The 20454-nt window shown below is 36.3% G+C and overlaps 2 protein-coding genes across 3 annotated transcripts in view; both read right to left on the minus strand.

Moving 5' to 3' along the window:
• Positions 1-146: 146 nt before the first annotated feature.
• LOC109043962 (tRNA (uracil-5-)-methyltransferase homolog A) lies at positions 147-14865 on the minus strand. The gene is made up of 9 exons (XM_019061356.2): positions 14449-14865; positions 13100-13282; positions 11277-11432; positions 10038-10251; positions 8741-8865; positions 7117-7373; positions 6296-6527; positions 5200-5392; positions 147-3594 (listed from the first exon to the last, which is right to left on the minus strand). Exons 1-9 carry the CDS (start codon positions 14650-14652, stop codon positions 3362-3364), a joined length of 1797 nt encoding a protein of 598 aa, XP_018916901.2. The 5' UTR covers positions 14653-14865; the 3' UTR covers positions 147-3361.
• Positions 14866-17336: 2471 nt separating this feature from the next.
• Positions 17337-20454, minus strand: part of LOC109044020 (tRNA (uracil-5-)-methyltransferase homolog A) — a 47921-nt gene continuing 44803 nt past the window's right edge. For both annotated transcript variants that reach the window (XM_019061475.2, XM_072306234.1), the window contains exons 8-9: positions 19678-19876; positions 17337-18013 (exon numbers count right to left, since the gene is read on the minus strand). In XM_019061475.2, coding sequence (XP_018917020.1) covers positions 17733-18013; positions 19678-19876 — 480 coding nt within the window. In that variant the 3' untranslated portion in view covers positions 17337-17732. The remainder of the gene's footprint in view (positions 18014-19677; positions 19877-20454) is intronic.

The raw sequence follows: 20454 nt of genomic DNA on the forward strand, positions 1-20454 counted from the left end.
ACATAAGTTGTTTCCAAACTGAGGTAGAAATTTTAGTTTCCAAGTGCAAAATATAGTCCGATTAATGTCAGTCTTCTGCGGCATCATTGTTAAAAAAGAGAGAAAAAAAGGGAAAAAAGGAAAGAAAATAATTTGAACCAGCGGGCTAATTACTTAAAAAAACACTTTAATTGAATGGTAAGAGAAATTGATCACCAACAAGGGAACCAAAAAATGATTTAAATAATTTGAATTTTCACAATTTTTGAGATTATAATATCTGCACATTCAAAATTTTGACATCAGTTGGAGTAATACTTATTCCTTGACTTATATTTACATGGCTATCTTAATCTATGAGTAAGAGATAGGTCAAGTTAGCTTTCACCTATGATAAACACTTTCCTCAAACAGGTGGGAGTGTAAGACACAAACTTCTTCGCTCATTGCAAAGGCTTACTGCAAGCTTCAATCAGTTTCCTAAATTTACATGAGATTAAACTTTCAATTTGTATTAAAACTTTGTGATAAATCAGAAAAAAAAAAATGAATTACATTAGCTGATACGAGAAAAACTTCTAAACTGAAGATTCTAAAAATTAAATTGTAGCAGATCAAATCATAAAAACAGGGGAGTGTGGTAAAGTCGTGACTAAAAATATTTGACAGAAAACGTTTCATGCTGCGCGAATTTAAATTTTGATACAGTAATACCTTGATTGTCTGATTGATTGAGGCAGAAGCCTGAGCTGGACACAGTTAACACACAATAATAAAAAACGCACTCAAAATCACAACTCACAAAACCACATGAAATATGGACAAAAAATACATTAAATGTGTACCAACAAACTTGTCATAAGGCATCGAAAACGTAGTTACCTGCCGAGAACTTTTTATCTGTCACCATCCACTTGCTAGCCTTGTAGTATCTGCCAAATTCCTCTTTGAGAGACGAACATTGGCAAGTCAGTGGGCCTCACAAAATAAGTGATCAATCAAGGTATCGCTGTACTATGTTCAAAATCATGAGAGTGAGGACATCACCCTTTAATGTGATCCCTCGGACAATGGGGTAGATTCAATTATTTACAAATACTTGTAAGTCCGTCAAGTGTAAAAGACAAAACTGTGAGAAAGCAAACCGCTAATGTTCACGACTACAAGCAATGCCTACGAGAATGGAGAGGCCGTAATTACTCAGTTTCAAGACGTCAAACTAGTAGAGTAATTGCTGTGTTAACCAATCAGAGCCGCCGTCGATCGGCCGAAGTTGCATGAGCAGCGTGTTTGAATCTTAGTGGGGAAACGATTTTAGATATTTAGTCGTGTTTAGCTGTTATTTCCTCAATTATCAGACAATGTAATTTATGAACTTGGCAATTTTCTGATGTGATATTTTATCTTCTTTCAAAAAGGGTCTTATGAATTTTTGCATCAGATCAACCCCTGAAAAGATATCAGCACAAAAGGAACATGTGTTATGCGTTCTCCCATAAGAACACATGTTAAATCACAGCCGCGTTTCATCTACTAGCGTGACGTCACAGAATCTTAGTTACAGCCTCTCTACTCTCATAGGCAACGCTATAAGAACAAATTCCTCAATTTTTACACAGACCTAAAATCAACTATCTCTCACAAACACATTGAAAGAAAGTTAAAACACAAGTTCTGTTTACGGATCTGTGACGAGGGTTCTACGAGCCAACCAGCTGCAAGTCAATGCTACGTCCATACCTGCTCTTCTTTAACCACGCCATGATGGATAAGCTTCAAACGTTCATTGTTAAATTATAAGTAGATTGTGAAATTGGGGATTTCCTTTTTAAAATTACGTTTTCGAAAATCTTTGTTTCGATGATTGTACGAATACGCAAGGTAGAGAGAGATCAGATGAGAGAAAAAAATCTCAGTATTGAGATTTCGCAACAAATCATGATGTAAAAATTTTCCCTACTTTTTTATCTTGCATGGCAGCTATATATGCAACACAGTAAAAATGGAGAAGAAGAAAGCGAAAGCTTTAACTGGCTGTTGGAAATAATTAGCAATGTTTTTAAGACAGCACTCGGTACGGGACTTCTACAAACACGCTGTGGTTCTGACCTACTGCTGCAAAAAGGACCTATTATTTAACCTGTCAAGAGTCAAATCTCCGGTGATTGTTGTTGCCAGTCAAAACTCTCATTCCGTGCTTCAATGCCAATGCTATCAACACAGTGCTAAGCAAGATTATGGACAGCATGGAAACTTTTTTTGGGCATTCCAGCTGATGCTATTGAGCATTTTTTGCTATTAAGGACATTACATTTTGAAACTTTTAAGTGTCACAAAGAACTAATTATTCAGGGTAAACAATTTTAAAAAATCCTTAAACCCTTCTAAAAGGCGTCCTGTCCTTTCCCTCAAGGTTATATTAGAAGAATTGAACATCAGAAATATCTGTACTAAAAAATAGAGCACCATGGACATTCCAAATACAGGTCCTATGTTTGTAATTGCCCTCAACACTCCATTTTCTAATATACATAGATCTCTTTGAGGTTTAATTATTTTAATGAAACATTGAAGGAAAGGAAGGGACCCTTCTTGCAAATTTTTTTAAAACTTTTTTACCTCAGATAATTAAATACGACACTTTAAAGTGCCAAAATGTAATGTCTGTGACAAAATAAAAAAAACCTATGGAAAGTCTCAAGTAATGATTCTCTGTTAGAATGCAGTAGGAATGGTAGTACATTCTGTACATCATCTAAAACTGAACTTGAAAAGATAAAACTGACAAACTCTTTAGAACCTAGCAATAATATACTACCAAAAAAGAATTTTAGGTAAGGCAGAGAAAGAAAGGATAGAAAACTGACTTTTTTACTTACATATAAGCTTACCTACATTTGCACATTTAGTCTTTGCTAAAACGTTTCACGTACTGATATCAGAAACTGAAACGGTTTCAGCACCCTAATTCTTCTCATTGCAAGATCGAAAACATCAGCTTAACATTGAAAACCGAAAGAATATCGGGGTTTTTACAGAGAGCAGGAAAATTAGATAAATTTTGCACAATATTCATGTAAAAATTTGCTTTTTGCACGAGCATTAGGTCTATCCAAATGCAAAGACCACCTGTCATTTATCAATGTGCAATTCAACACAGAGAAACCACATAGATTATTGCATATAAAAGTTGAATCCCTCAAATAAAGTCAAATTATTAACATAATAGGAAAATGAAAAATTTTCAGGGCCTTCCCTTCACTACATGTCTGAGTTGTAGAGGTAAGAAAAATTTTGGATTTCAGCGACTACAATATTCTTAAAATAAAACAAGGTGAAATCAAAACTTGATGTGATCAGCTGGACGTTTAAGTGCTGCTTCTTATTTTCCTGCTGGAAGTCGATCAAACACGATGACAAGAGAGAAACTAGGCGTGTTGGGGAACATGTCAATTGCGACAGACTTTACGGGAACAAATGGCCTGCCAGGATGGGCAGGTGTTGGTGGATGGCAGAGGCTGACAAAATCATTGATTACAAGAGAAGGAGAGTGAGTTATATAAACGATTCGGCTCAGGTTTTCAGTAGATCTCAGCTGAACCATAACATGGTGATCTGTAAAAAAAAGGTACGCAATTCTTCAATAGACTCTTAATTTATAATAAGGACAAATCTGGAAAGTACTGGAAGCTACAAATATATCACTCAAGTAACAAGAGTACATATCGACGGTGTAAGTCGGCAATCACATAACTCGGTTTGCAACGTCGCAGACTTCTTGTCATACTTTGTTTTTTACACGGAAAACTACTCAGGGGCAATTCTTTGAAACTGCCGTGATTTTTATTCTCTGTGCGAAGAAAATTCTGCATAAACTTCAAGGAATGATGTCAATTTGTTCTCCTTTCAAAAAATAACTAGAGGCAGAGATTTTCAGACACCGCAAACGAGATATGTGATTGCCGGCTTTCACCGTCGATATGCTTCTTTCCGGGAATTCTCACGGAAGAGCCGCACTATTCGCAAATTGTGAATAATTGCGCCGTCGCAAATAGTGAATTTTTGAACTGACATTTTCAAATATTCGCGCCGTCACGAGGAACGAATTTTCAACTATTCGCGCCATCAAAAATAACGAATTTCCGAGTGGCAATCGTGAAACGTTGCGACGACCTGCACAAGGCTTCCCCTTCCACCCGAGACATCACAAACGGCGGATCTCCTTTGATCTTGACCGACTTTGCCGAGTTTACGAACAGTGAGCGCGATTGCGATTGGGGAAATAAGCAAGGAGCCTAAATTAAGGATTGAAAGATACAGGAATGTCTGACATAGAAAAAAAAAGATCATAAACACATTTTCATTACACCAAAAAAATATAAAAAACTAAAATGTGTCTGGTGATCCTTCGATACTAGCTTGACTGCCCGCGCAGTTACCTTCAAATCCTGGGAATGCACACGTAACTGCAGGGACAGTCAAGCCAGCATCCAGGGATCTTCAAACACATTTTTAACAGCCTAGGCTACTATCATAGCATTTCATTATTTTTTGTGCAGGTGTATGAGCAAATGGAAAATTCTTAAAAAATTTAATCACACTTTTTTTGTCTACTTTAGTAATATTCGCAAATTTTCACACTTAAAGAAGCCATTTCAAATTATTCGTTTTACTATTCGTAGCTGTGAATAATTGACTTAAATTATTTGCTATTCGCTTTGTTCGGAAAATTCACTATTTGCCAGCCCAACAATGTTACGATCTGCAGGTTATGACTATAGAATCCATATTGACGAATAATCTGAACAACTTTCATAATCGTTCTTAACGCCTCTACATTATTACTTGTTTAAATGGCCTCTGATGACAGGAGATGCTAAGTCAGTGCCTTCGAATTTGAAGATTACTTATTAAACGTTCATGCTGTAATAGAGAATCTGTTCATGCTGTAATAGAGAATCTATCTGCAAGGAATTTTCTGGCACTTACATGAAAGATTACCAACAAACATTTTGTTGTGTTACCAACTTTGTCATTAGGACGAGAAGTTCTCTCAACAATACATCATGACGCATCATCATTCTACAACATATTCAGGAATATGTGTACAATCTCTCTGACAGAGAATGTCAATTCGATTTACAAGTCATTCCTCATGACTTCAAAAGTCGTGGTCTATCATTCACCCAGAAATAAAAGTAAATTTTTCACGGTACTTACAGAGACCAAGCCGAGGTGGGTCAACAATAGCAGTGATATTATTGAATTTTGCCTTCGGTATTAATTCAGACAAAAGAACTTTGGCTGATCCTCTGAAAAACTGACAGTTTGTGATACCATTTCGGATCGAATTTTTCTGGGCATGATCAATTGCTCTCTCATTTGTATCAAAGCCTATTACCTCCCCAGCGTTCTGAAAGAGAGAAGATAATTTTAACAAACGATAAAATGAAGGGTAAAGGGCATGAATATGTTTGGTGATTTCTTTGAAAAAAATTGAGATACAGTCAAACTTCCACAAGTCAGAAATCCCACCAACTTGTAATAATGGCTTTGTCCTGTTTTCTTGCCTTTTTACAAAACTTAATAAAAATCACATGGTTGATGCCTTGAACACATTCTTTGAATTATAAAATCTTTGAATTCATTTTGTATTTTATAGTCTAGTGATCTTTGCGAGAAAATGAAATGAATAAAATAAATGTTACAGTAGGTGAAATTTGCAGGAAATTGAATTATACTGATTTGTTTTATGGAACATGAATACATGAATAAATAAATAAATAAATAGCGTAGAATATAATTCTGATTACATTTTTGCCCCCCAGCTAAGAGTTTCTACGTAACTTAGAGAACCTTCCAAATTAAAACTTTGTTTGATCCCTAACTTAAAAAGATCTCATGATAAGTAAAATTATCTCATAATAAGTTCCTCTGACTCAACAATTTTATCATGTATTTGTCATCTCCATTTTTCCTGACCCTTTCTGTAAATACATTTAGCCACAGTAACGCGGCAGGCTACTACCCCACTCCACCAGCTCTTCCTGGACTCTCGTAGCAAACCTGACTGAAACCGAATGAACAGACTAATAGTTTTACGTCCCTTCGACTCCATGACACCAGTACACCCTAAGCCTCTTACACACAGTTCTTTAATAAAAAAATCATATAAAATGTGGAGAGGAGAATCAGATAATCTATGATTAAAGTATGAATCCAATAGATTATACTCAGCTTACATATCTCTGAGGTAATATGTTGAACAGCTAAATAATTTTGCTCCTTTAGATGATAAGTTGATGTCATAGATTACCTTTGCAAGGAGCAGCCCAATAGTTCCAACGCCACATCCAATATCTATCAAAGTAGTGTTTTTGTTGACTTTTGCAAAGTCAGCCACCCACTTCAGAAGCACTTCTCCAGCCTTGATATTTTGGAAGAACGAGGACTCTGCAGAAATTTGGAAGGTAAATCCACAAAATTTCTCAAGCATGAATTCTTCTCCACAGACCAGCTCCAAATTTCCTGCTCGCACAGGCACGCGCCTGAGAAGAGAGAGAGGGTTCATACGGTTAAGCTAGATCAATTTCATCAAATATTAAAATAAATGTGTAATGACAGACTTTAATTCCGATGGGTTAGTTGCCCTAGTTACAGAATCATACAATAGTTTGCTGGCATAATCTTTCAGATTGGCCAAAAAAAAATAAAATCTATCAAGACACAAAGTTACTAAATCGAATATTAATGGAGATAATGCTGACAAAAAACACAGAAAATGAAATTAGCCATTACAAATTTTAAAGGGAATCTTGATAGAAATTTACGGTTGAAATTATTCACTTGGATAATAGTTTGCTGATAAAACTTTTAGCTTATCTATAAGAAAGTCAAAATTTTGTGAAAAGTCAAATTAGAAGCAACGGATTCCTCAATGCAATTACACATAAAAAAATAAATCGCAATTATGATAGTCGTCCAAGTAATCCGACAGCTCTAGAAAAAAGTAATAAAACAAACAATAGATATTTCGATGACTAACTTTTAATAATCTGTTTTTTATGATTCAGAGAGGTTAAGAATGTAACGAGGTAAAATTTTAAAAACTGAGCAAAATCGTAAAAGGAATCAAACCTGTGGTCTGTGGAATACTGAATGTAAACACTGGTTGCGTTCAATGTTTTGCCTTCTCTTCGGGCAAAAAAGTCAGCTAGATCATCCTTGATGTCATTCAAAGCTTCTTTAGAGAGTGCTTGCAACTGCAGGTGCACAGTTATTGCTAACTGATTTGTTCCCTGTCCCATGCGAATGGCAAGTTTCCGCCAATGACCTTGGTGAGTTTCTTCACTATATACATCCAACTGAGAGTTCTCAACATATTTCTGAAAAATCTGAAACCGGCCAAAGCATTGTTCAATTAATCATTATGGATTCCATCTATTGGTACTACTGTATGGCAGCAAGAAGACCATCAAGAGCAAGAGTATTTGATGTAAAGTTCCTATTTTTTTCACAATCCTTAAAATTCCCTCGAAGAAAAATATGAGGGGGAAAAATCCAGCTAAAATGGCAACCAGCGATTTAAAAGTTGAACCACAGAACAAAAACACTGTCAACCCCTGATGAGCGATAACCCGCAAAGTGAGTAGAATCAGCCTCATTTATGTTATTTTTTTGCAAATATGTAATAATAACAAAATTAAGATACGCAAGAGTTTGCCGATTGATAAAACCCACTTGATGCGAAAAATTTTGAAGTTCCATACTTAAAAAATCAACTGATGGAGGTGTCGCCAGTTAAGTTAGCAGTTGTTTACTTCCCATTTGTTAGCGACTGCATTGCAATTGTCTAATGGTGATCAGGAATTGACTACGGCACAAATGCGAGCAACATTGCCGCCATGCGCAGAAATGTAAATCAGTGTATTGCGCATGACAGTCAAAAGTAAACAACTGTCAACTTAGCTGACGACAGCTCCAAGTGGAAAATTTTCAAGCTTGCTTATTCCTAAATATTATTTTAAGCTATCAAGTTTTCTGATCTCATTCTCCTCATCTTTGTCTTCTTGTGAATCCTATTCATTTGGTCGCACAATAGTAAAACTCAGTGCGATTCTCTGCTTGGATGACTAACTTCAAATCATCAGGAGCACAGAGTCAGGCTGGTAATATGATGATTGTTTCCGGAATGCATCAGATTTGCCTTCTGCTCCCACATCAATTAGATGTTGCTAATCATGCAAGCAGGTACAACCGAAACCTTCCATTGGATTGGTGCCAGCTTGCATCTGCATGAAAAGTGGGGGAGAGAGAGAGGCAGGGTGAGCTGAAACCTTAAAGAGGTGCATTTCTAAACTGATTCAGCGCCATTCTGTCAGTAGCAACTGGGCAGAGAGGAAATGATGCTGTTGGTGTAAGCAAACATTTATAATCAAGTAACATTTCTTTTTAGTTCTACAAAATCAAGTCATTTTACATTGATTCAGTATGACGCAATTTACCTAAATGTGACCCATTAAGACGGAGTTTAAGAATTTATGATCAGTCCGAAGGAGCTTGGTAAATTTATGGAGCGAAATTTGAAGAACAGAAAACAAATCGAGTTTAATTGAAAAACCTTGCTATGTTAGCACAAGGCTCACTTAGCGCAAGTTGACTGTATTATTAAAAATATTGCTTTCAAGACTGAATGGAACCTTAGTGCGTAAATAGAAGTCTCATAAATATTAACATTAGAATAGAACATTAAAATAGTTACCGCAGCAGTCTCCTTGATTTTATCAGGGATTAGCTTGAGATCTTGTGTCATAGGGGCAACAACATTTCTTTTATGGTAGTCCTTCACAAAGTAACCCACTGTTTTCTTTCCATTTTCATCCAGACCTGTTGTGAGAAAAGTAAGAAGTAAATATTAAAACAAAATCAGAATCTTTTCAAGAAATATTTAAATAAATTGAGATAACTTTTTCAACAAGATAGATTCTGACTGACTAAAATTTTTCAATTGCAAAGGCTCTCAGAATCATTTCGGATGATACAAAAAATTCTTGCAGAGAATTAATCAAGAAAAATATACTTCTAATCCTGCAAATCATGTAAGTACGTATTAATAATGAAACTAAAAAACATGAACCTCATTTTGGTAACTGAGAAAATTCCTGTCTTCTTTTACATAAGGTGTCCCAAAGGTACCAGGACTGATGGTAAAACTTTCGAACAAATGTGGGTAGTAAGCTGTTCGTAGTTGCTTTTAAAAGAACAGGTCATTTTTTACTTATCAAGATCAATTTTTTCTTTGAATGGCAATCCCTCACTTCATTAAAAGGACCATAAAAATGCAGAATTTTATTCCCAATTGCAATTCTCTATTCTATCAACCTTTCGACTTGTCAATTTTTTTGAATTTTGGACTGAAAAATAATTTTGAGATGAGCCAACAAAATTTGGGGCATAGAATTGTTTGCATATATGCATACTGTTCCGCAGGTACTCAAGACCCTTGGAGCTACGAAATGAGTGTTTTTAATGATTGACCCATACAGTGGGTGAGTCTAAAGCATTCTATTCTCGGTGTTCTTTCTTAAGATTGAATTTTTCTCAGATTTTTTATTTATTGGAAGATGAAAAAGCTTTCTCCTTCACTATCTGGCCAAATTTTACATTTTATTGAACTATCTGAAGAGAGAGAAAGACCTTCTTACCGCAAAACATATTTTTCTACGCATTGGCTAGGGAACAAGATTGTCTGTTTAAAAACTGACAATTTTATATGACGAAGAAAAAACTTTGCCACTTTTGTAATATTGAGGTTGTGTAAGCAATTCCTTTCATACAATACAGCACTCCCGTGCAGAATTGGAAAAAAACTAAAAATATCAGCTTGTGTATTTAATACTGTGGAATGCGGCAAAGTCGGTAACTCATTTTACACAAAATTGCCAGTTAGGCAACGTTATTCTTTAGTCATCAATGAGTTTTAATGAGAGTTCTAACACAGTAAAAACCATTAGTAATCTGCAGATGAGACTAATCTAGAGATGAGCATCACTACTCACCAATATTTAATTCAACTTTCACCCGATAACCAATCATGCTTGGAGCTTGAATAGGGCCAACAAGTTCACATGGCACACCGGCGAATTTCTTCTCTTGCGCCTCCAAGTGATTCATTAGTTCTGTCTTTGTTGCTTCATCAGAGGTTCTGCCATTCACTAGACTTTCATGGATACTTTTCAGAACTGACACAGCTTTTTCTTTTTTACCTTTTAGCTGCGAAAATAATATTAAAAATGGAGTGATTGCACCAGTTATTTTAATTAATTTTCAGACAGTGGACATCAAAATAAGTTTACAAGATTTTTTCCTGACACAGTCAAGACCTGGAACACCACTAAATATTAATTTTAAAACTCAGGGTTACGTCAAAGCATTACATATTTTCTCTGTGTTATTAATCTCCCCACTGTTGAGCATTGATAAGTTTTGGTTTTATTGAGTCTTCTTTCCTTCAATTTTGTGATTATTTAATGTTAAATTTTTCTCTTTAAGATACTTAGATTCCATTTTTCAATAAGGAAACATGATTTAATCATGAAGGCACCTATCTTCAGAGAGGAACTTATTAACATGTATATTGCTTCTTAAATGAGCTGGCGAAAGCAATTTGCCGATTGCAAAATATGGTCCAATTATATTTTCTTCAGAGTTACCAGTTTATCGGAATATTATAGCCACTACATCTAGTTTGTTAGCAAGACTTTTGAATTATACTTAATTTCAATTTTCTTCTCTGACGGCATTATGATTCCTCCTTGAGTTATATTTTATAATTTCCGAGTTTGGTTATTTTTCATGAGTAATAGATTTGAACTCAAACCCATTGTTTTTAGCTTATTTTTCCCAGCACTTGAATTTTTCGATAAAATTTTTCCTGTTTTATTTATGGGGTGTTAAATAGAAGTAATTATTTACATTATGGCTTCATAAGCATAAAAAATGAATTCTCAAAAATGTGTTGTAACAATCATATTATGATAATTTTATTCTCTTTTCCAGCAGCTTATCTCTGCATGACTCAACCACAATCATAATGGACGATTTCTGACACATTATACTGAGGAAAGCACTGTTATTATTTTTGCAAAACATACTATTACATTTTTTTTTGTATGTGAGTTGTAATTGGCTCTCCTGTACAAACTTTTACTTTCGAAAGAATTAATTTTATAGTAACCTTATTTAGTTTACACAGCCCTGAGTTACTGGTCAAGTTATAAAGCAATAAAATTACATACCTGTTCCTGATATGGCACATCCAACAAGGGAAGTTGTGAGTACTTCAGTGCCTCAGCTTGATCTTTGAAACCGGTTTTTGCTCTTTTAGAGTCTTCATCTCCTGAGTTATCATTTTCACGTTTAAGTCCACCGGTTTCGGCAAGATTTTTGGAAACCTAGAAAAAGAGGAGCTATGATGTAAAGAGTCAACTCAATGTTAAGGTTAATAGCAAAAAAACTAGGAAAAATTTACTGCTTGCTCGATTTAAGAATCAAAAAGAAAAAAAAAGTAGAACAAGAAACTATCGAAGCGCCTTTGAGTTTTCATTAATGAAGTTTACAAAACAGTGCTGAAAAATAACAATTTTAAATTCAAAAGATGTTTCGAAAAGGTAAATATAGACCCGTGTATCCACGGCTAGATAGATAGGTATGTAAATTTAAAAAGCAGCAACACCTAATGAGAGAGAGAGCTGAGCTTTTTTTTTGGTCATTGAACCCAGGGATTCAGAAAATGTCTGATTTTGTGATGTATGCATTGTGATTAACTGCGAAAGAAAATCCTAAAATATAGCGGAAAATGAAACTTTGAGGAAATATTACAATTCTACATAAGAAAAGTCACTCTTTTCTGCCAATCACTTTAGAAATTGAAAAAATGTAAATATTTTGCTGAGGGGGCAAAATGCTGGATAAATTATAATAATTCAGAACATGCTACACTCCTGTCATCACACAACTACTTACATGACTTTATAAGAGTCTATATTTAAGATGACATCGCAAGGAAGAAAAGAAATTAACGTCCAGGGTTGATTAGAGGGGGGAGGGGGAGGGGGGTGATAATGTTCAAAAGGATTAACAAGTGGACGTATATCTGTCAAACAGAACTGTAGATGAGTGGGAAAGATGGGGTGTGCTCTAGAAAGCTGCATAGAAAGCAATGTTAAAATGGACAAGATTCCATTCCGAGAAATGGAACAGCGGAATTTCACATTCTACCAAACAGAACTATATCGACGGTGTAAGTCGGCAATCACATAATTCGGTTTGCAACGTCGCAGACTTCCTGTCATACTTTTTTTAAACGGAAAACTACTCAACGGAAATTCTTTAAAACTGCCGTGATTTTACTTCTCTGTGCAAAGAAAATTCTGCATAAACTTCAAGGAATGATGTCAATTTGTTCTCCTTTAAAAAATTAACATAGAGGCAGAGATTTTCAGACACCGCAAACAAGTTATGTGATTGCCGAATTACACCGTCAATATGCCGACTGAATGTGGCACTCATGAGCTATGCACATGTGACAGGAGCGTTGTGGAAAGGGATCATAAAATAAAGACTCCGGACGTCAATCCCAATACCAAATCTGTCACCACTGTCGTTGACACTTTATAATTCCTAGTCATTCTTACAGACCTCAACTAACGAGCAAACCCCTTCTTTCTCACCTGTCTCTAGTTCCGTTTGGCAGAAATATGTCTAAGTAATCCCAGGTCTTCCAAGACAAATGTCCAAGGCCAAAAAAGCAAAAACCAAGGCCTATGATAGGATGCTGAGGAAGAATGGGAAAACGAAAGTTGTCCGCCAATTTATGGACGGCTGGTGTTGAGTGGGCGTGGGCCCTCTGGGTCTTTCTGATGACTTCCAAGGGATACATTAAGAGATTCTGATGTCCACATATAAAATTTTAGATGCTAGACAGACATGCAGTTCATTTTTTTTTTTTGCGTGAACTTATTTGGCGTGGACTCTGGCCACAGGGAGAGTGAAATAAAAAGTTGGACGGTTATAACACAAGTAGGAAGTGAGTGAAGATTAGGTCAGCAATTGAAATTACCACAGCTTTAAGATTTCTGCCTCTCCATAGGAATCCATTCAGGGCACCTGCAGCTTCTTCAGCATCCTTGTCTTTGTTGAATATAAGCATTAGTCTACCTTCCAGGCGGTTCTGATTTTTGTGAAAAGGTTTTACTCTCAGTATATCTAAGTTTAATTGTTCCGTCAACACTCTCCTGAAGTCCTATGAAAAAAATTGTGAAGAAATAACAAACATTAAAAAATGTCTCATTCATGGGTCCTGGGTTGCTTAGCCTGCAAAACTGAAAAATATGACTACACCTCATTTTTGTCAACTCCAGAAGCTATCCATAACGTTCTTCTTTTAGCAGTCACTTCTACCTTGAATTATTTGAGAACTTACTAAATGCGAATAAGACATTCTTAACACCGCCCTGAAGGATCCCTGCTTTGCTTGATCATGAACTGTTTTATAATCGGCTTTAATACTTAGGAATGCTGTTGAATCGACAAGGTATCATTAAAAATAACATTTCACCTTCTGAGAAATATTTACAATGATTGACCTTTTTGATAAATTAGCAATCAACTCTTGCCGGTGGTAAAATTAAAATTTCTAGAGCTCGCCCATCGTATGTTCAGACAAACGTCAAAGTATTGTTTACGTCACCACTCATCAGTGGTGCCGTCTGACTGCATGTAAGTATTTAACTTGTTGAGTGCCACCAGATTAGAGCTAATCAGGGATTAACGTTTATCTTAACATACAATGCGCGAGCTCCGGGGGCCTGCAATCTGCGGTTCAATTGTGCTTTATAAACACGACAAGCCTCGAGATGTCACATTATTAATCCGCAGAGGTGGACAGGCAGGCAGGAAAATTCCTGGTGGGCTGATTGATAGTTAGGATAGATTTGAACCGGTTGTCTCCTTCACAGTGAAAAACCAACTGAGGGGTTTGGAAGACAAGACGTGAAAGTGCAGTTTTTGCAATTTCAGGAAATACGTCTTTAAAGTTTCAAAATTACACGAAGCCGTACGGCTGAAAGGAAGTAGAAACTCACTTTTTAATGCTACAAAGTTGGATTTTGGTTGTGAATTTTTCACAGAATTTGCTTTTAAACTAGTCTTAGTTGAGTTAATGAATATCTAAATTTTTTTAAAAACAGACCAAAATTGGCCAATCCAAGCACTAATAGGCAAGTTTTCGTTGTCACTTTTTCGGAGACAGTTGACGCAAGATCCAGATCATGTTCTTGCATGGTTTAAATAAAAGCTTTCTAGGTAGAACCAGAAGACTTAAATGTATCGGAGTTGATCCCTTTCTGGACAGATTTTCGGGGGAAAACCCGAATATTATGACTGATGAAGAAAGAAGTGAGTACTTACTGTCAGTGAATATCGTTGGGGTAATCCAAACACAATAACTCTTGGTTGATTGTTCCATTTCTCTTTCTGCTTCTGACTCCTTTTCCTGGGTTTGAAGGGAGTCAAAGGCTTGAATTTCCCCAAAGTTTGCTCGTAAAGATTAAACAGATTTAAACCGCCGGGTATGTTACCAGCGGCGTCGGCTTGTCCACTTTGGTCTTGCATATTCCCCAAAATTGGATAACTAACGGCGAAAGCACAAAATGTAGAAGAGGGAAGATTTGTGGTAAAAGTTCACTCGAATGAAACCAGCTGGGCGCTCAATGGGAAGAGTGTAACAGATTAAAAAATCTTGGAAAACTCAAAAAAAGCTTGACTTCGAAATGCCTGATGGAGGAAGAGAACCAAACCAAAAAAGAATCAACAAAACCGAGTACGCATGTAAACAAGGTCGACGCATTTCGTACCCTCTTGACGTCACACGAAGGAAAATCCCAAGGCGGTTAAACAGTCATTAAGACGCGTTGTTAAAGTCCACAACTGCCCAACGAAAATTACCCGCTGAGCGTTGAGCTCAACGAAAGCGTTGGTAAATTCTGGTGGATTTACCCGTTTTCCAAGATGGCTGCTCAGCAAACTGCCCAACAGCTCAGCGAGGTTTTTGGCTGCTGTGGACCGCTGCCGAGTTTGCTGGATTGTTATTCCGCCATTTTTTTCTCACTTTAACCTCACACCACGCAACGCACTTTGCCGGTTGCCAGTCAGTCTAGGGAGAATTGCTTGTTTTGTTTGTTCTTTCCTCTTCCTCCGCGAGTTCCGTTGTGCTCTGCTCTTATTCTTTTTACGAAGATGTGGGTCCTCATTCGATTGAATGTCATTACTTTAAAAGTGGAACTGCCAGAGCAGTTTCCATGAGCATATTATCCTCTTCTTCGTCAATCATGTCAAACACTAAAATAATGCTTCACAGAAGATTGAGAAGATTCTTTCGAACGAAAAAAGCTTTGACTTTGTCACCGGCACATATGTCAAAAATTTCATTATCAATTTCACAACATCAACATAACCTCCAAATCATCTCAATCCAACGGGAATTTAACAACGGAACCAAGATTTTCTTCCGTCCGTTGAGCTGACGTCGTCGTTGAGATGACGTCAATCCTGCGGAGAGTCAGCCATTTTCGTTGGGCAGCAAAAGTAATTTAACAACGCACCTTTAGTTTTCAAAATGGCGGCTTAAATTGAAATTGCAACTAAAGTAGCCATATTGTATACGTCACCTTGGTCCCGCGTCACCCCTGCTGACCCCTGCGGATAATAGGTTACCATTTAGAAAAAGTTACGGACCGCCGACCGCCGTCCGTCCTTCCCCTCAGGTGAATGCCCCCCCCCCCCCCCCACCTTCCAGAAATTAAGCAATCCAGGAGTGAATTTTTGGCTACATATTTTATGGAGTAAAATTGGGTTTACACTTTGCAAGTAGGAACTCCAAAAATAACGCATGTAGTAATAATTGGATTGAGTTAAGCAGAAAGGAACCAACCCTGATTTTGGAAAAAATTGAGTTATGAGTGGTTTTGAACTCAACCACTGCTCTACTAAGTATGTATCGCCAAAAATTCAAAGTTTTTGTTGGAGCAAATTTTGCAGAAATTGAACTTGAAGTTTATATTTTACATTGAGTCTTATGCAGGAGCCAATCTTTAAACCTCTTTTTCTTGGTTCGATCCCGATGTGGCTTGGTTCCTTTCTGTTTAACTCCGTCCAATTTACCTATGCAACAATGTACACCTATGTTTTTACGGATGAACCGGAAATTGTAGTTTCCAAGAGCAAAATGTAGTCCAATTACACTCCTGGTGAAATACTTAAGTATGAGAGTCTTGAAAAAAGACTACTTTTTTAAGAGTTCTTTAACATTTTTTTCAAATATTTTTAGAACTGAAAAACTAGAATTGATGTTTTGGGAGTATCTTAACACTTATTTACTTACTTAAATTTTATTAAAATAAAACTTTACTTCTCATAAATTTAACTTAAAAATACTCAAAAAGGATTTCCGAAATGAAAGGTATACTTGAAAGTTTTTTTGAGACTTGTTTTTTCATTTAGGAATTCTCGAAAAAATTTTCAAACGGTCATTAAAACATCTAGGGAATCAAAAGCCTTAAAAAAATTACTGACTGCAAGATTCCTGATTTTCGGTAAACCTCCAAAATTTTGCCAGAAGCCAACAATCAAATGATGATTACTTGGAGAAAAGTAAAAATTACTTGACAATGGATACTTATTCTACAATTATGGACTGTACTGCATCACTCTAGTAATGACCAAGGAGAAGATAAATCAATTTTTCTACAGAGACCAATATCATCTCCCTAAGACAAACCGTTCACGAAAAATGCGAATTTCAACTACAATGCTAATATTGTCAGTGTTTTGGACTCGGGGAGTGATCCTCTGTCACCCCTAAAAATATTTCTAAGATTTGGCTGAGGTTGAAAATGGCAGATTTTGAATAAGGTCCTTTGTTGCTAAAGTCTCAAAATTAGTCCTCATCATGTTGAAATGTCACAAATTTTTCAAAGTGCTCAGCAGAAAATGGTTTGAATTTTTTGAATCCATCCATTTCAGAGGATTTTGAGCTGAAAATCCACAATTTTTGTGCGGAAACAAATGGAAAATTCTCTTTAGAAAGCTTCAAATTACTTTCAAATAGAGATAGAATTTAAACATTTCCTGGGAGAGGCCCCTCGTACTTCCCTTCGTACTTGAGGGTATTTCATACCTCCAGAGCCCCTGGTGATAGGGAGGCCAGGCACCCCTACAAAAATAACTAAGCTACGCCTAGGAGGCCGCCTCAGTGGCTTGTGATCAAAGATGCAACAAATGAAATGCAAAAGTCCATCTTAAAAACAAAAATATCTATTTACAAAGACAACCATAAAAAAATACAAACAAAATGTACTAGTCAATGGAACCTTTCTGACTCCCAAAGGGTTTCCTCTCATTGATCAGCCAATTTATAGGTAGTTCTCCATCGATTCCCACATAAGAACGCTCTTGCCTTAGATCTGTTGGATCTCTAGTTGTCGCTGTTGATGATTTGGAGCTAAGTTTTTACTGGTTGCTTGTACCAAAAAATCTTCCAGTGAGCTCTGATCAATTACTTTCAGAGCACATATTTCTTTTGGTGGCGCTGTTCAATCAAAAATTCTTTCTCGGATGAAGTATTGTATGGAAGACTTTAAAATGATAAATTCTTCAAAGCAAACCTAAGTACAGTTATTTAAACCCTGTTAAATTCAGGATTCAAGATTGGCTGTAAGGTTATTTTCGTTCATCAAAAGCGTTGAGTCGTCAAGTCGTTCAAAATAAACAACAAGTTCAAAATGAGGAGTATGCGGAAACATATCAACAACAACAGCTCTCCGAGGAAAGAATGGATTATTTTGTAGTGTTTTCGAGGGTGGACGGCAAAGAGCCACAAAGTTTTCCATCACTGATTTCGCAGTTGGGTTGCAAGACAAATAGACCAGTTTGTTCAACTTTTCTGTTTTTCTCAACATTGCTACCGCGTCTCGATCTGTCCAGAAGAAAAAAAAAAAAGTTACAAGCATTTCAAAAACAGAACTCAAGAGGAACAACTGAGAATATGATACTATCTTTTTATTCATCAGCCAAAATTAGTCATTTACTGAGACGGTTTATTGTCCTGAATTGTCCCTCAGTCACACACGAAACACTAGAAGTGGAATGCTCTTTCTTGCATCTAGAGGAGGTCTTACAAGGATAGGTCTTGTAGTATTCCACCTAGATTTTGATCCAAGTATGGCCAAAAGTTTCCTCAACAAAACTGTTAGACCCCTAATTCGCCATTTTTGCAAATGAGCCCTTGAAGACCCGAAAATAGTTTTCAAAATATATGCAAAGAGGGTCGTTTGCTGAAGCGGCAAAGTAATGCCCCTTTAGTTACACCACAAAACAAGTCTAGCGGCTCAGAGGATTGCGTAGCAGCTGAGAGGTCTGCATTTCGGATATTGATAATGCAACATACTTTTAATCGTCTCTGTAACGTAGTGCTTGACTATTTTTTACTTACTTCCAACTGCAAACATAACTATTATTTTTAAATATATACATGCAAACGATGATTATTTATTACTTGGTTAATTATTGATCTGGTAATGCTGTTGTCAATAAAAAATAAGAAAAAAGAAAAAAAGAAGCTGCAAAAAAATGCAGCAGACGCGTAAGGTATCTTCTTCAATCAACAATCGCCTTGCTTTAGTCCATAATTGCGCTCATGAATTGAACTACCAAAGAAGAATTAGAACAATAAGGAGAAAAAGCTAAAACAAAAATTAGGAATTACGTTATATTTTGAAAACTTGTGAAGCTAGACAATGCTCATTTGATCAACATTAATTAATAGAATTGATAATCATTGATTTTCTACTGAATAAATGTTTAAAAAAAGAGTTCTGTGCGCTGTTGGAAGAGAGTGAGAAAACGTCAAGCAAAACAATCACAGAGACGAAAAAAAATTATGTTAGACTGAAAGGAATTTAATGACAGACTTCTTCAAACGTATGCAGCTCTAAGCCATTATACTCCTTCAGGGCCAAAAAGCAAAGAGTATTTTGCCACTTCAGTAAGAGGCTCTCTTTGCTAATTTTTTGACATCTCTCTAAGGGTCTTCCGAGGCCCGTTTGCCAGAGCAGAAAAGTAGTGTCTGATAGTTTCGTGGAAAGAAAATTTTGGCCAAAATCCGATCAAAATCTAAGTGAAATACTATATGACCTAAGTTTGTGATGGTGTGTCTATTCAGACAGTGACAAAAAAAAAAGAAAAGGATACTCTTAAGCTAATTGCTATTGAGCAAATTGATGATGGAACTGTTGCCATAAAATCCCAAAAAAGCAACAAAAATACAAATTGCTGATTTCACATCTTATTTGGGAAGTGTTTCTCGACCAATTATTCAGGAGATTAACAGAATTGAATTTTCCACTGAGTTTACAGATTGAATTCTGCTAAATCTCTAAGGCTGGCTTGATTTTCTTTAAAATTAATACTTAACATTCATGACACAATCATGTAGATTTTTCATTTTAAATTCAGTGAACACGTAAGAATCCTGAGGTGACCACAAAGAACATGCAGGTAAATCATTTGTCCAAATAAAAAGGTAAATTCGAGAATGAAAATTATCTTGAAATAAATTAATGAAAAGGCATGTTGACTTACGCAATCCGGCCCGCGGGGGGTCAACAATTGCAACTATATCCTCATGTTTATCAGGGCCTCTCATAAGCACAGATGACAGGATTTGTTCTGCTCGTCCGGAAAAAAATGAGCAGTTGGAGACATTATTCCGCTTCCCATTCCTCGTTGCATCTTCTATCGCATCTGTGTCGATGTCTAGACCAAATATCCATTTAGCATTCTACAAAGCAAAAATAATCTCATTACTTTGTCAATGAAACACCAGGTTAAGGAATTAAGATCAAATTACATGTTCGTTTGACTGATATGTTTTTCGAGGGAAAATTTGTCGCCAATATTGGGACATCGGAGGAGGTGAAAATGACAAGTTTTAAGAGTTGATGAATGAATGCTGCGGTAGAGACTTCCCAGTTGATTCTAACCCAATCCAACCCAACTCAACCTGACCTAACTTGAAAACCTTGAGAATAGCTGTTTCAGTGTGCCACAGTTTATGGCACTATAAAAAAAAAATAAAAAGGAATTTTCCAAGTAAAAACAGTGTTTCATGGCACCATGAGTTGTGACGCACTGCACTAAGTCCTACTGAGGAGGTGTTTCATAGCGCAAACTGTAGCGCATTGAACTGACACCATTGCATCACAAAATGAAACTAACGATCTACTTTTAGTCTTAAATTTTTCAAAAATATATCTCATTGGGAAAATGCTTGATTTTCTTCTTGGCCGACTTCTTCAAGTCATGATATGTTGTGATAATGTGACATGATAAGGTCCATTTGTGTATACTCAAAAGTTA

The sequence above is a fragment of the Bemisia tabaci genome, chromosome 1 (genome assembly GCF_918797505.1).
Source record: "Bemisia tabaci chromosome 1, PGI_BMITA_v3".
In the NCBI taxonomy this organism is placed as follows: Eukaryota; Metazoa; Arthropoda; class Insecta; order Hemiptera; family Aleyrodidae; genus Bemisia; species Bemisia tabaci.

Bases quoted from the DNA above. Each gene is read 5' to 3' on its own strand.
- LOC109043962 (XM_019061356.2), bottom strand. From the start codon at position 14,652: ATGCAAGACCAAAGTGGACAAGCCGACGCCGCTGGTAACATACCCGGC. The intron at 11,433-13,099 runs GTAATTTCAATT...CTCTTTTTCTAG, and splicing joins GCAGAAATCTTAAAGCTGTG to GTTTCCAAAAATCTTGCCGA. The intron at 10,252-11,276 runs GTATGTAATTTT...TTATTTTCGCAG, and splicing joins ATGTGCCATATCAGGAACAG to CTAAAAGGTAAAAAAGAAAA.